This window comes from Sorex araneus, chromosome 2 (assembly GCF_027595985.1).
Source record: "Sorex araneus isolate mSorAra2 chromosome 2, mSorAra2.pri, whole genome shotgun sequence".
NCBI lineage: Eukaryota > Metazoa > Chordata > Mammalia > Eulipotyphla > Soricidae > Sorex > Sorex araneus.
The window spans coordinates 206,735,263-206,749,665 of NC_073303.1; the positions used below are offsets into that span (position 1 = coordinate 206,735,263).

General features: G+C 64.0%; 1 protein-coding gene across 1 annotated transcript in view; it reads right to left on the reverse strand.

Moving 5' to 3' along the window:
• Positions 1-369: 369 nt before the first annotated feature.
• The window catches only part of HERC1 (HECT and RLD domain containing E3 ubiquitin protein ligase family member 1), a 161,138-nt gene continuing 147,104 nt past the window's right edge, over positions 370-14,403 (reverse strand). Inside the window, exons 67-78 of the mRNA XM_055129139.1 lie at positions 13,890-14,012; positions 13,180-13,282; positions 11,597-11,766; positions 9,779-9,917; positions 8,456-8,625; positions 7,663-7,832; positions 7,038-7,203; positions 6,292-6,368; positions 5,020-5,272; positions 4,567-4,719; positions 2,304-2,609; positions 370-950 (exon numbers count right to left, since the gene is read on the reverse strand). Of these exons, the coding sequence (XP_054985114.1) occupies positions 765-950; positions 2,304-2,609; positions 4,567-4,719; positions 5,020-5,272; positions 6,292-6,368; positions 7,038-7,203; positions 7,663-7,832; positions 8,456-8,625; positions 9,779-9,917; positions 11,597-11,766; positions 13,180-13,282; positions 13,890-14,012 (2,016 nt within the window). The 3' untranslated portion in view covers positions 370-764. The remainder of the gene's footprint in view (positions 951-2,303; positions 2,610-4,566; positions 4,720-5,019; positions 5,273-6,291; positions 6,369-7,037; positions 7,204-7,662; positions 7,833-8,455; positions 8,626-9,778; positions 9,918-11,596; positions 11,767-13,179; positions 13,283-13,889; positions 14,013-14,403) is intronic.

Here is a 14,403-nt window from a genome sequence, read left to right on the forward strand (position 1 = left end):
GCCTTTGCCTTCCTCCCGGACAGCCGCCCCGGTGACCTGCCCTGGGCTCCTGGCCCGGCTCCCACCGCGACCCTCCCGGCCCCACACGCGCCCGCATGCCCCGGACCGCAAGGGCAGGTCCCTCGCCTGGAGTGACCCCAGCCCTGGCCAATGCCCCCTTCAAGGCCCAGTCCTGGTGCCGGACCCCCTGTCCCGCTGGGCCCTGGGGCCCGAATCCCATCTCAGCCGGTTGCAGAACCAAGGAAACAGGCATTGCCCACCGAGGGCTGTGGCGCCCTTGGCTCTGCTGCCACCCGCTGTCCCTCGAGGGCAGGGCTGTGTCCGGCCGGGAAGCTGCGGGGGGCTCGAGGCTGGGGCGAGAGACTCATGCGGGCTCCGGAATCAGCTTTATTTCTCTGCATAAGGAACCCTGCACAGGCAATTCAAATTAAACCAAAATAAATATATGAATATTCATGTAAAACTGTCCTTCTAATGAACAATTATACACAATGTACAATTCCATGTTCACTGAGTGGGTTTACAAAAATGTACCATTCCCAACTTAAAATGCACCAAAATGGCTCCATGCAAACTTATCCAAAGTGACCGCGTGGGCGCGAAACCTGACGGAGAGCACTTTGTTTCTTTTGTACAATCACAGAAAAATAAAAACATCTAATTTCTTTGTTACATGTAGAGTAACTACGTGTGGCCACTGCTTGTCATACCGGTTTATGTCCTAAACATCTACCTAGTCACCAGGACCGGGGGCCGGCGGAGGGTCAGTAGTCGGTGTCGGAGCCCTCGGTGTTGTCCACGTTCCTCGAGAGCATGTAGTTGTCCATGTCGATGGAGCGGCAGTTGTTGATGGCGTAGCGCAGGCGCTCGGCCAGGAGCAGCTGGCTGGAGTAGGGCGGCAGGCGCAGCTGGAAGAAGCAGGTCTGGGAGGTGGGCAGGCTGTCGTAGGGCTGTGGGGGGGGTGGGCGTCACGGCTCAGCACAAGCCCGCCTGCAGGGCCCCCTCCCTCCCCGCCCCTGCCCTGGAGAAAGGGAAGGGTCGACTGTGGGAGACGCCAGGGCACTGCCCTGTACCCTCGTGCATGCCCCCAGCTGGGCGCGGGCTCTGTGCCGGCAGGGTCTGGGGGGAGACCTGGCACGAGAGGAGCCCGGGCGGGAACTGTCCTCACAGTGCTCCCGGCACAGTGGGGCTGCCGGCTCCTCGGCTCTCCAGGGCAGACCTGCCACCCCCCCACTCCCCAGGTGGGCACTAGAGACGGGCCCAGCGCTGTGGCGGGCAGAGACGCGAATGCGAGAGCTGAACGGTGCCCGCACAGAGCCGCCCTGTGGGGGCCCTGGGACAGGCAGCGGCACCAACACCTCCTCCCCCCCACTGCACCCTGCTCGGGCCCGACTGAGTCCCTGGGCAGCGCACGCAGACACAGGAGCGTCCGGACACGCGGGCAGGAGTCTGGGGGGCCCGGGCTGCATGAAGGGCCACGCTGCTTCCCAGGAGCGAGTGGGGCTGCTCGGGGGACAGGAACACAGAGCCCTGGGGCACGGTGCCGGGTCCAAGGGGACCAGGCGCCTGGATAGGGCTGGGGCCAGGCCTCAGGGTGCCCTGGGGATGGCCAGGAGACCGGGAGGGCATCCAGAAGGGTCCTGAAGGCGGCCCGGAACCCGCGAGGCAGGGAAAGCCCACGCAGAGGCAGGGTCTGTCGGGCTCACCAGGAAGGGGGCACAGGCTGCCGGGTGGGCAGCGGGTACTTGTCCCCTGGATGCCTTGAGGGGCTGAGGAGGCAACTCTGCCCCAGGGGGGGGTGGGGGGGGCGGCACCTCATTCCGGGCCCGGAGCAGATGCCACAGCTCACACGCGTCGTGTCGTGGTTCCCCCCGGTAGAGCCGGAGGCGGGCGTGTGCCAGCACTCCCCGAACAAGAGAAGAGGCAGAGCACAGGGGCTGGGCCGGGCTGGGCCGGGCTGGGCCGCACCTGCACTCCCGAGGGACACGGGGACACGGCACCACGGCTGGGCGACGCACACGCCCAGTGGCTCTCTATGAAGGGAACTCACGTCTCTGGGCAAGCTTTGTGAGAGATCTCTGTGTTTAGAACCTGGAAACTTGGGCCGGAGTGGACAGCACACCCGGCAGGGCACTTGCTTTGCATGCAGCAGGCCCGGGTTCGATCCCGAACCTCCTGTCTGATCCTGAGCACAGAGCCGGGAGGAAGCCCCGGGCCCCGCCAGCTTCAGCACTCAGCCTGGGCTGGCGCGGGGGTGGGGGGGGGTCTCTCCCGGCCAGCAGCACAGCCGGGCGCTCACTCACCCGGTCCACCTTCATGATCTGGAACCTCTGGGAGATGTCCGCGGTGTTGGCCGGCAGGCGGGAGCGGCCGGACACGAAGCGCATGAAGAGCACGCGCTCCTCGTTGGAAAACTCCTCCAGCGTGCGCCAGAACCACTGCACCAGCTGGTGCTGGTCGTCCACCTCCCGGTACCGCACCACCTTCTTCAGGACCTCCACGGAGATCTCGGGCATGCCGCACACCATCTGCTCCAGCTGCTTGGCCGTCAGCAGGGACAGCAGCGGCACCGGCACGATCCAGGACATGCCCTCTCGGACGGCGGCCACCTGCTCGGGCCAGAGGGGACCGCTGGGAGCCCGCACACACGAGCAGCGCATGCCCCGCCCCGGCCCTCCAGCATGCACACGGCACGCACACGGGTTCAGGAAGCCTGTCCCAGGGCCCCCGGGCCTCTCTCAGCAGGTCGACTTCATCATTCACAAATCTAACATCCATTCTGTGGAAACCGTTTGCTCATGGTACAGCGAATCAGGGGAAGTGGGGCGGGGAAGTCCTGCAGGGCCCCGGGAGACAGAGAGCTCTCAGGGGCCTGGCCTGACCAGCACGGGGCTGTGTGCGCTCTGACACATGTGGTGGGCCACCGCCCCGCCCCTGCGGCCCCCACAGGCCAACGACAGGGCAGGGCAGAGACCGGCAGAGGGACATGGAGCGAGACACCCCCGTGTGCATGTGGAAACAGCCCCGTGCCCGGCTCTGAGCGAGGGCCGTGAGGTGGAGGTATGCAGACTGCGGAAGACGCCGAAGCTCCGAGAACGAGCAAGATCCTGCAACTGGCCCCAGCGTGGACGGAACAGCCGGGGGAAAGGGCCGACAGAAGGGCCTCTCGGGTGTGAGGGAGCAAAGCGCAAAGGCAACACAACGGGAGACCTGACCCCTGGCCCACACGACTCAGCTGACGGGGCGCTGAGAGGGGCTATGCTGGGGTCCCTGGGGAGTGTGGGGTCCACTGGCGAAGGTGTGCTGGTAGATTATATGCATGGGAGGCCGTCACTAACAATTAAAATCCACAGACTCTCAATCCAGAGTAAGTTTAAAAAGAAAGAAAACTGTCCCTAAGCGTGCATTCCTAAACTGCAGACTCCACCTCCACTGCGCAGGGCTCACTTCAGAGACAGCCATCTTTTGTTTCTGCTTTTTGGGTCACACCTGGCAATGCTCAGGGCTTACTCTGGCTCTGCACTCAGGAATCACTCCTGGCGGTGCTCAGGGGACCCCATGGGATGCTGGGAATCGAACACGGGTGGGCCACGTGCAAGGCAAACGCCCTCCCTGCTGTGTTGTCGCTCCAGCCCCAACAGCTCGTCTGACGGAAACCGAAACCAGTCCGAGGGCGTGCGGGGAGCCCTGTGCTGGGGGCGTGCCCAGCCTGGACCGGGGCTGGCAGTGTGATGGCCGGGGGTGGCCGAGGGAAGGCCAGGGCCACGGGCTGCAGCAGCTGGGATGCGCCTGAGGGGCTGAATGCGGCTGCAGGTGACGAGACCACGGGCCATCGAGGGAAGGACGGACGGGGGGGGTTCCTCGGGGTGGGGCGGGGCGGGGCGGGGCAGGGGGCCTGCTGGGCCTGCTGGGATTTGGCCACTCCACCTCCCTGGGCCGGAGCCTCGGCCGGACAGCGGCTCTGTAGGGCAGAGAACACAGAGCACACTGCAGCCCGCGGCTGACGGGGGTTGGACACATTCTGCTGGGGCAAACGCTGCTCAGGACCGTGCTGTGTGCCTGGCCGCCAGGGCTCGAGCTTGGGTCACGGGTCACAGCCTCCCACTCGAGGAGGCACAAGGTCAGAGCAGTGGCCGGGAACGAAGGGGCCAAATTCACATGCCAGGGGCGGCGGCAGGGCAGAGTGCAGCCTCCCTCCTCCTCCTCAGGCGGCCAGGAGGCCTGGAGAGGCTCCGCAGGGAGAGGCGGCCTGCGACCGTCGTGGAGGAGACCCCCGAGGGACTGGGGAGGGCCCGGGAGGGCGGAAACCACACGAGCAGCCTTGGGGGCTGGTTCTCAGGGGCCTGACCAGCTGCCGGAGGGGCAGCGGAGGGACAGGAAGACGGGAGCCAGCAGTGCTGAGGAGCCCATGCTGAGCCCTGGGCCTCCGTCTAACCTGGACCGACCCATCACCGGCCCCAGGCCCGGAGCGAGGCGAGCAAAAGAGGCCTGGGAGCCTCCGGGGAGTCTGGAGTGCAGATGCGAACTCGTCTCTCGGGTCCCCGCCCCAGCGGACCCCCGCCTCACCTGCCGGTCCATCTCGTGCAGCCGGTACTCGATGGCTCTCTCCACGTACTCCTTCCGGTTGGAGAACGTGAGCGGGATGCTGTTTCCGCCCGCGATGATGGGGACCATCTTGCCATCGGCGCTCTGGCCAACGAAAGAGTCAAGAGGAATCATCTGGCAAAGAAGAAAGAACGTTTTCATTACGTGGTGGAAATGGCAGCAGGAAACACATGACACGCATGCGTGTACAGCACACGGGGAAGTTCCTGTCTTCCTGCTCGCTGCCGTGGGCTGACACGAGGCGTGGCATCTCTCCGGCTCACGGTACTGCCCCCCAAGGCCCCCTCTGTGCTCGGCTTCCCGTGGGAACACCAGGTTCCCAGTCAGAGGGTGGAAGCCGGGGCTGCTCTGGCCCGCGGGGGCTAAGCGGCCAGGGCCGGGGGGACACAGCCCGAGCCCGCCCACGTGACCTGCCTCGTGGAAACTGTCCTCGGTGATGCCGCTGTCTTCAATGTGAAGAATGCTGCTGAGGCTCTGCACGTACAGCAGGTCCACCTCCTCCAGGTCCTCCAGGGCCAGCGGGACGCAGCACAGCTGCTTCCACACCAGCGGGGCCAGGTGCAGGTCCAGGGGCTTCTTGGTGCGGATGGCCACCCCCATGAGAATGCCCAGGAACTTGAACTGCATCAGGTGCTCGTCGAGGCAGGCCGAGGGGTTAAAGAGGAACCTGCAGAGCGGAGGCAGCGCTGACGGCGCCCTCCCTGTCCAAGAGGCGCGAGCAGCGGCTCCGGCAGGAGAGCAGCCTCCCAGCCCGCTTGCCCGGGAAACGAAGCGGGAGGGCCAGTGTTTCAGCTGCCTGAACTGACATCTAGGGAACAGCAGCCCCCCCCCCCCCCCCGCCGCCCCCGGGCTGGGGCCAGCACGGACGGCTCAGGGCCGACCCCGCAGGCCTCAGCACTACAGAAGGGAACGCTCTGTGAGTCCTCGGGACACCTGGTCCGGGATGTTTTATTTTTATTTTTTGCCTTTTTTTTTGGGGGGGGTCACACCTGGCAATGCACAGGGGTTACTCCTGGCTCATGCACTCAAGAATCACCCCTGGCGGTGCTCAGGGGACCCTATGAGATGCTGGGAATCGAACCCGGGTCAGCCGTGTGCAAGGCAAATGCCCTCCCCGCTGTGCTATTGCTCCAGCCCCCTGGATGTGGCATTTCCTAAAGGAAATTCACCCATCAAGTGGATGACACAAGATCAAAATTTCAAAAAACTGTAAATGTGGAAAATAGCATAATTGCAGATGCAAAGTGCTATGACCTGACAGGGAAAATTACCACGGGGTCACAGGACCCTCAGGAGCACAGAAGATGTCAGGCTGGTTAAGTGTGAGTTTCCCAGACCCCGCAGTTAGAGCTGACTTGGTCCCAGTATAAATACTCAAGCGGTAAGGGCTAGAGCCACAGGACAGTGGGCAGGTAGCCAGAGGACGCTGCTTGCACGTGACTGGCCTGAGTTTGATCCCTGGCCCCTGGACCACCACCAGGAGTGACCCCTGAGCACCCCTGGGTGTGGCTCCCCCCCCAAAAAAAAAAGAAGTGTTCTCGTTTCTTTATCTGACGAAAGGGAGTATTAACGGTTCTGATTCCTCGGGCCTTTAACACGGACCCCAAGGGATAATTCACGTCAAGCTCTGAGAAAACCTCGAGAAACCTGCCCTCACCGCCTCACCGCCACCAGCTGACTCCTTACCTGTCCCTGTTGTAGCCCACTTCTGCAGTGGCATTCGGAGACGGTATAAGAAGGTCAACGATGCCAGTTTCAAGTTCCTATAGGGAAAAAAAAAGAATTTTTTTGAAAAATGATAATCCATACAGAGAACAAGAAAAAGATCGAATTGAAAATATTCTGAGGAATTTATGGTTTCAATATGAAATTATATTAGGAATTCCCTCATTCACCAAATATTTTACAGAGCAAAACTGGAGACGACACAGAGTCAGCCTAGAGGGCAGGAGCTGGCGCGTCCGTGAGCACTGTGGGGAGATCAGAGGCCTGTGACGGAGCCTCCGGCTCTCTCGGTCACAGGAGTTCCCGGGGAAATCCTGGGTGAGGAGGGCCGGAGGGTCGGGGCCGGCTGCGGGCGAGAACTGAGGCTCTCCCGACTGCCCGGGAGCCTCCCAGCTGGGCCTTGCTCGTCAGCACCAGAGTAAGCGGCAGCCCGCGGGGTAGCCCAGCAGCCTGTTCCGTAAACCAGGTCACCACTTCCTCGGCCAAATTACAGAACAGATGGCGAGTCAGGGGGAGGCTGGCCAGCAGGGACACAGGGTCAGAACAGAATCGTCACAGGTGCCACCAAGCCCTGCCCGGACCACCTGCCGACAGGAGCCACCGGCTGCCAAGACCGCCCCCAGACCTTGACACATGCCCACAGAGAAGGCCTGCCCACAGGGAGTGGCCGCCACATTCGGGGGGGACAGGACACTGCACAGACACACCTGGCACATCTCCGTGATCGTATCGTCGAACACGCCGCCCGCGTCATCGGCGCCTTCTCCCACCAGCTTCACCTTCCAGGCGCGGGAAGGCAGCCGGAGGTCGGACGCGTTCAGCTTGACAACTTGTCTCGCGATCTGGACGAAGATGGGCTTACACTTGCGGCCCCTGAGGAGGAAGGGAAGACGGTGGGACCTGGCTGAGTTCCCTCTCCAGAGCTCCCGGGGGTCCTGGGGAGGTATCACCCTCAGGGAAGGGACAGGCCCGACTCGGACTGGCCCAGCATGACTGTGCTGGCATGAGGCCAGTGCAGGGGGCCCTGGTGGTCGTGCTGGCGTGGGGCCAGTGCAGGGGGCCCCGGTGGTCGTGCTGGCCTGAGGCCAGTGCACGGGCACGAGGCCCACGGAGAGGAGTCCGCGCCAACACCGGCAATGGCAGCCAAGAGAGTCGAGCGGGTGGACACCTGCCTCGCGTGTGGTCAAGCCAGGCTTACCCTCAGCCCCACATGGTCCTGACACCGCCAGGAGTGACTCCTGAGCACAGAGCCGGGAGCAGCCTCTGAGCACCATGGGTGCAGCTCAAGAACCAATGCAGGCGCGTCAGGGCTGCGCACACACGTCTGCTGACCTGGTCGATATCCTCTTCACAGTGATCTGAGGCCCGTAGTTTTTGCCTTGGACCATGGTCTTCCCGATGGAGCGTACCATGGGCAGGGTGTAGACTCTCGGGGCCAACAGGGGCCGCAGCTGCCCCTGGACGATGCCCCACGTGCCGGCGTTGTAGTGCGAGGTGCTGTTCTGTAACAGAGAAGTTCACCAGAGGCGGCTTGGTCTCAGCATGCAGAGGTACACCACATCGGACTTTCAGAATGGGATTTTTTTTAAATGCACTTTGTGAAACTTAAAACCTTAGTATTAGTAACTGTTACTTTTCCCCTTATTATTTTTAATTTTTTGAAAAATACAGAGAAGGAAGAAGCACATGGACCCAGACATGAAGACGCCCCCGACCCGACACGCCCTGCCGCGGCCTCTGAACACGCAGACGTTCATCTCTGCACTGCGGGGATGACGCTGAAACCTGTCTGTGTTCTCTCACTCGTCCTCACCCGGCGGGCTGCTGGGGCCCGATCCCGGCTGGCCACGGGCAAGGCGAGTGCCTCCCCGCCACCTCTCGCTCAGCACTGCTCTTCTTTTCTTTTTTGCTTTATGGGTCACACCCGGCGATGCTCAGGGGTTACTCCTGGCTCTGCACTCAGGAATCACCCCGGTGGTGCTCGGGGGACCATATGGGATGCTGAGATTTGAGCCCGGGTCGGCCGCATGCAAGGCAAACGCCCTCCCTGCTGTGCTCTCGCTCCAGCCCCAGCACTGCTGTTCTGGTGACGGTTCCCGAGGCCGCGCGCGTGGCGGGTCCTTACCTGGTTGTTGGGGCTGAGGTTCAGCAGCCGCCAGGACGAGTACATGAGGTCGGAGAAGTGGTAGAGGAGGCGCAGGCGGGTCCTGGCCGTGCGGATGCTCAGGTCCCGCAGCGCCCCGTACTGCGGGGGCACGGCGTCGGGCAGGCCCAGCTGCAGGGGCACCGACACGCCTGCATGGGAGGAGAAACCGTCAGGGCAGCGCGGCACGCCGTAGCACACAGGGCACAGGTGAGAGTCCCGAGCCATCAAGCCATCATCAGCACACACGGGTCAATCCCTTGCCAACGGATACATTGTTACTGCTCTCATGTAGCTATCACAACCTTCCCACTTGTTTTCTGACTCTGCCCGGAAGCATTCCTCCTTTATCTCCCACTTAACTATGAAACCCGAGCAGTTCCTTTACAAAAACAGAAACAAAATCTGAAAGAGAGGCCTGCGTGATGCCTGGGGTCAGACAGTGTCAGTTGCGACAGGTCAGATGCCCCCAGACCGCCAGCCCCTCCTACCAGGCTGCAACACTGTCACCGCCTGACAACACGGTGTGGGCTGGGCCACTGCAGGCACTTCCGGGAGATGGAAATGCCCAGCAGAGCCAAGGCCACAAGGTACGGCCAGTGACAGAGACGGGTGGAGAGCTCCGTGGAAGCAATGACGGTGCCACGGGCCAAAGGAATGCGAGCTCGGTGACCAGCTGCTTTCCGTTCCCGTAAACACCAGCTCAATTCTCAGGTGCCCTGCCACGACGGCCGCCTTCTCCCGAGCGCCCGACAGTTCCGGGGCTGCGGGGCAGCTGGGGCCACTCCTCTCGAAGGTGTTCTGCTGCCCTCACTTCCGAGACCCCCGCACTAGCTCCAGCCAGCCCGGCCTCACTGTGGGCGCATCCAGCTCCGAGCCTTGGCCCGCACCCTTCTGGACAGGAAGCGGGACAGGCTTGGGGCGCTGGGACTGTGGCCTGCTCGGGTCATTCCGGGCTTGGGTTTGTTGTTTTTCTGCGGGGGGGAGGGGGGTCCTTGGGATGTCCTCATGCCAGGCTCACAGCCCGGAGACCCCACTCAGAGACTCAGCCAACAGGGCCACGCCTGGCAGTGCTGGGTGGGGTTGGGGACGGGCTGGCCACAGGCATGACCTGAGCCTTACCCCCTGCCGGATTCTGGAGTCTGGGAACTACAACCATTTCCCGCTTGTCTGGAACCTACCCGAACCCTGCCCTATGGCTGCAGGGTGACGCCAGACACAGAGGGACCCTGAGGGTGGCCAGCACAGCCGGGGGCTTCGGGGACCCCCTGGCACGGCCCCCTGGGCTCGGCTCCTGCCACTCACCGGGGGCTCTGGGCGGCACGGGCGGGGCGGTCCACGCGGCACTGTGGCAGCGGCCGGCCGAGATCTGGCGGATGTTCTTCCCCTGGAGGGCCGTGACCAGGGTGGGCTCCCGGACGTGGTTGGTGTGGCCCAGGCCCAGCTGCAAACAAGCCACAAGGAACAGACTCGATCAGAAACTGCAGGAGGCGGAATCTGCCGCAGGTGACAGGCGGCCGAGCAAAAGCCACCGACACGACTGACCCTGGCTCCCTTGGGAAGGGCCCCGAGTCCCGGATGGGCCCGCACGTGGCTGCAACGGTCACTCCGGTCTGCGGAGCGAGCCCCACAGCTGAGCCCCGCCGCGGATGGCCCCTCCGGCAGGGGGTCTCCGTGGGGCCCTCGCACCGTCCGACTCGGCTGCAGACTGAGCTCTCACCCCCAGAGTGCAGTTCCCGGGATGCCGCAGGGGGTGGAGTCTCGGGGGGCCGAGGGAGAACCCGGACCCCAGCGCCAGGCGCAGCCCCGCCCACCCCAACCCCGAGGGGAGCCCCCAGGCCTCCTGAGCAGCACGGAGGCGCCCCGAGGCCCCGGACACACACTGTGACCTACAAGCCGCCAACACACACGGACGTCATGGCTTTGAGCACGGCCGGCCCATGTGCGGCGGGTCGCACCCGCAGACTCCAGCCTGCAGGACCGGAGGGGGGCTCGAGCCCGAGGCCCCCAGCACCGGGAGGGAGGGAAGGCGGTGCCGAGGCTCGGCAGTCTCCTCGCATCAGCTCCTCGGTGACGAGTGTGACGCTCAGGGTGTGAGTGGCTCCCTCACTGGGACAGGGTGAGGCAGAGCCAGAGAGCACTGAGGGCTGAGCATGGGCTCCGAGAGCACTGAGAGATAGCACGGTCCCTGAGGACCCTGAGGGGCGAGCAAGGGCTCTGAGAGCACTGAGGGCAAGCACGGGTTTTGAGAGCACTGAGGTCCAAGCAGTGCAGAGAGTACTGAAAGCCAACCTCTGAGAGCACTAAGGACTGAGCAAGGCTGAGAGCACTGATGACTGAGTGCCAGCTCCAAGAGCACTGAACTGAGTACCAGCTCCGAGAGCACTGAGTGCCCAGTACCAGCTCCGAGTTCACTGGTGACTGAGTACTGACTCCAAGAGCACTGAGGGCCACGCACCAGCGCTGAGAGCACTGAGGGCTGAGGATGACAGAGTCCTAAGGGCAAGCAGGGCAGGAGGCTCAGGTTCCACCCAGCACACCCTTGCGGGCAGCCCCTGGCCTCAGGGCGGGACAGTCCCCGAGCACCACAGGGCCACCCAAAACCCAACAGCTCGGCTGCAATATTCCAGAAGCATTCGCACCCAGAGCCCCGTCTACTGCATATGGCCGCCACCCAAAGTCTCGTTCCTCAGCTCCCCGACCACACGCTCACCCCCGCCCCCTCACCCAGCCCGTCTCCTCCCTGGGACCACCCCCCAGTCGCGTGTTTCAAGGGTGGTCTACACAGCGTGCTGGCGGGGGCGGGAGCAGCAGCACAGCAGGGAGGGCACTTCCCTTGCACTTGGCCGACCAGGTTCAATCTCCAGCACCCCATACGGTCCCCCAAGCACCGGCAGGAGCAATTCCCGAGTGCAGAGTCAGGAGTGACCCCTGGGCACTGCCGGGTGTGACCCAAAAAGCAACAAACAAACAAATAAAACTCCCAAAAAAACTAACAAAAACACCCACCAACCAACCAATCTGGCCATGTTCAAGAGATACAGAACCCTCAGTCCCGGGGCAGAGCGACAGGTCCAGGTCCGGGGCAGGGAGCGCGGGTCTCCCCCTCCCAGGGGGACTCACCTGGCCCTCGGAGTTGCTGCCCCAGGCGTACACGTCTCCGCTGGACGCCAGGGCCAGCGTGTGCTCGGCTCCGACGGCCACGTCCTCGACGACCACCCCGGACAGGACGGGGACCTGCTGGGGGCGGTTGTGGTTGCGCGCCCGTCCCTCCGGCAGGCCTATCAGGCGGTCTGGAAGGGGAGGCAGAGGCGGTGGGCGACACGCGGCACCCCTGTGCCCGCGGGTCACGGTGATGGCACAGCGCACGGCGGGACGTGGTTCCTCCCAGAGCCTGCTTCCTTGTCACAGAGTAACTGTGCGATTGCAAGTGAGGAGGCGCCTGTCGCCCACAGCGAGAGAACCGGCAGTTACACAGTCCAGCGTGGGAACAAATACCACTCTCGCACTTGGCCTTGGCCTGTCCACCCCGCCTCTGCCCAGGCCTGTGGCCGGCCTGTCCTCCCGGGGGTCCTCTCCTCCGCCCTCGGTCTGTTCCCTCTCGCCGGGCCTAGCAGAAGCCTCCCTGCATCTCAACAACCAGCCCCTTAGAGTCACGGGTTCAAATCCTGGCAACTGCAGACGTGCGCCAGGAGCCCGCGCCCCCTCCAGCATGACTGCAGCTAAGCTCCCGCTGTGTCCCCGGCCGGCAGTGACCTCGGCGGGGCAGCAGGTGCCCTCCAGGCTGGGGACCACAGAAGCTCCATCAGAGTCTGCCGCTTCCTCTCCGGCACGTCAGCGTCACACGCTCCCGGTGACTCAGTCTCGTGTCACTGCCTCGGGCACGGCCCTCCCGGGGCTCTGCACTCCCGAGACTGAGCCTCTCCGGGCTGGCTCGCAGCCTGCAGGCCCCAAGTGGCCGGGGGCAGCTAGAGGCAGGAAGGCTGCACGAGCTTCCCCGGGCTCTCTGGCAGAGCAGGTCCCGGGGCGGCAGCTAGAGGCGGGAAGGCTGCACGAGCTTCCCCGGGCTCTCCGGCAGAGCGGGCCCCGGGCGGCAGCTAGAGGCAGGAAGGCTGCACGAGCTTCCCTGGGCTCTCCAGCAGAGCGGGCCCCGGGGCGGCAGCTAGACGCAGGAAGGCTGCACGAGCTTCCCCGGGCTCCCTGGCAGAGAGGGCCCCGGGGCGGCAGCTAGAGGCAGGAAGGCTGCACGAGCTTCCCGGGCTCCCCAGCAGAGAGGGCCCCGGGGCGGCAGCTAGAGGCAGGAAGGCTGCACGAGCTTCCCGGGCTCCCCAGCAGAGAGGGCCCCGGGGCGGCAGCTAGAGGCAGGAAGGCTGCACGAGCTTCCCGGGCTCCCCAGCAGAGAGGGCCCCGGGGCGGCAGCTAGAGGCGAGAAGGCTGCACGAGCTTCCCGGGCTCCCCAGCAGAGAGGGCCCCGGGGCGGCAGCTAGAGGCAGGAAGGCTGCACGAGCTTCCCCAGGCTCTCCGGCAAAATGAGCCCTGAGCAGCAGAAGCCGTGGCGGAAAAGCCGACACACAGCTGAGCGCTGAGGTCCCGCTGCCGACACGCCGCCCTGGCCAGAAGCAATGACTCCTGGGAGCACTTTCAACAGAGCCTGGAGGTGGGGGTCTGTGCACACAGAAGGAGCGCCGCCGCCCCGAAACACGTACCTTGCCCAAAGGTGTAGACGTGGCCGTCTCTGGTCAGCGCGACAGAAAACTGAGTCCCGCAAGCGACCTTCTTAATTCCAATCCCACAAAGGACATCGACTTTCTGCAAAACAGAAGCACGAGGAGGTGCCTGAGGGGGGGGAAATCCTTGAATCGCAACCCCCATTAGGTATCCTGGACAGTATCTGGGGTCATCCCCCCTTCTCCCCCCTTAGATATCCAGACGGTATCTGTGGTCATCCTCCTGCGTCCCCCCTTAGGTATCTGGACGGGTATCTGGGGTCGTCCCCCCGCGTCCCCCCTAGATATCCGGACAGTATCTGTGTCATCTCTCCAGGAGGCCCGGCCTGGGTCTGAGATCAGAGGCTGTCTGTCTGTCCTTGCAGCATTTCCACACTCCGCTTAGCTGCTAAGTTAGGATCTACGCTGTCAAACGGGAGAAGGAGCAGGAGCTTCTCTGCAGGGCAGGGGACGCGCTCTCGTGGGAGGGGCATCAACGCACATGTGCAGTTGTGCCTGGCGGCTGGGCCACAGCCCCCCCTCAGAGCCTTTCGCCCTCACGACATGTGACAGAGAGAGCCAGAGGGAAACTCTCGCTGGGAAGAGCGACACTCCGAAAGCCCTTTCCTGACCCGAGGACTCGAGGCGGCCTTGGGCGGAGCCCGAGGACGGGGCCCCGGGCATGGGGGGGAGCGGGGGGGAGCACTGACCTGAGGTGAGGACTTGGCGGTGGAGTTGCCCAGGCCCAGCTTCCCGTAGTCGCCGTCCCCGAAGGCCCAGACCAGGGAGCCGTCGGCCGACACCGCCAGCGTGTGGTTGAGGCCGCAGGCCACCTGCACAGACACACGCTCAGCGGGCACGTCCCCCACGTGCCCTCTCGGGGCGTGACGAGCCCGGCCCCCTCCCCACAGACTCAGTCATCGCCCCATGGCCGTCGGCACGTGTGAACAAAGATGCTCCCCAAAGAAACAACTTTTAGTGTCTAAACCCAAAACCAGAACTGTCTAGGGCCGAGTGTGCGAAGGGCAGGGGTGGGGCGGGGGTGGAAACCATGGCCCACACCAGCACAGTGGCGGGTGTGAAGAGGCGCCACCCCCTGCGTCCCTCCCCAGCCCCCTGCCGACGGTCAGCACTGCCACACCCTCACTGTCCCTGCCTGCTGGGCAGGTAGGACCAAAACACCTGAACGGGTTTTCAGCCAGTTACCACCCTGGGGAGGAGACT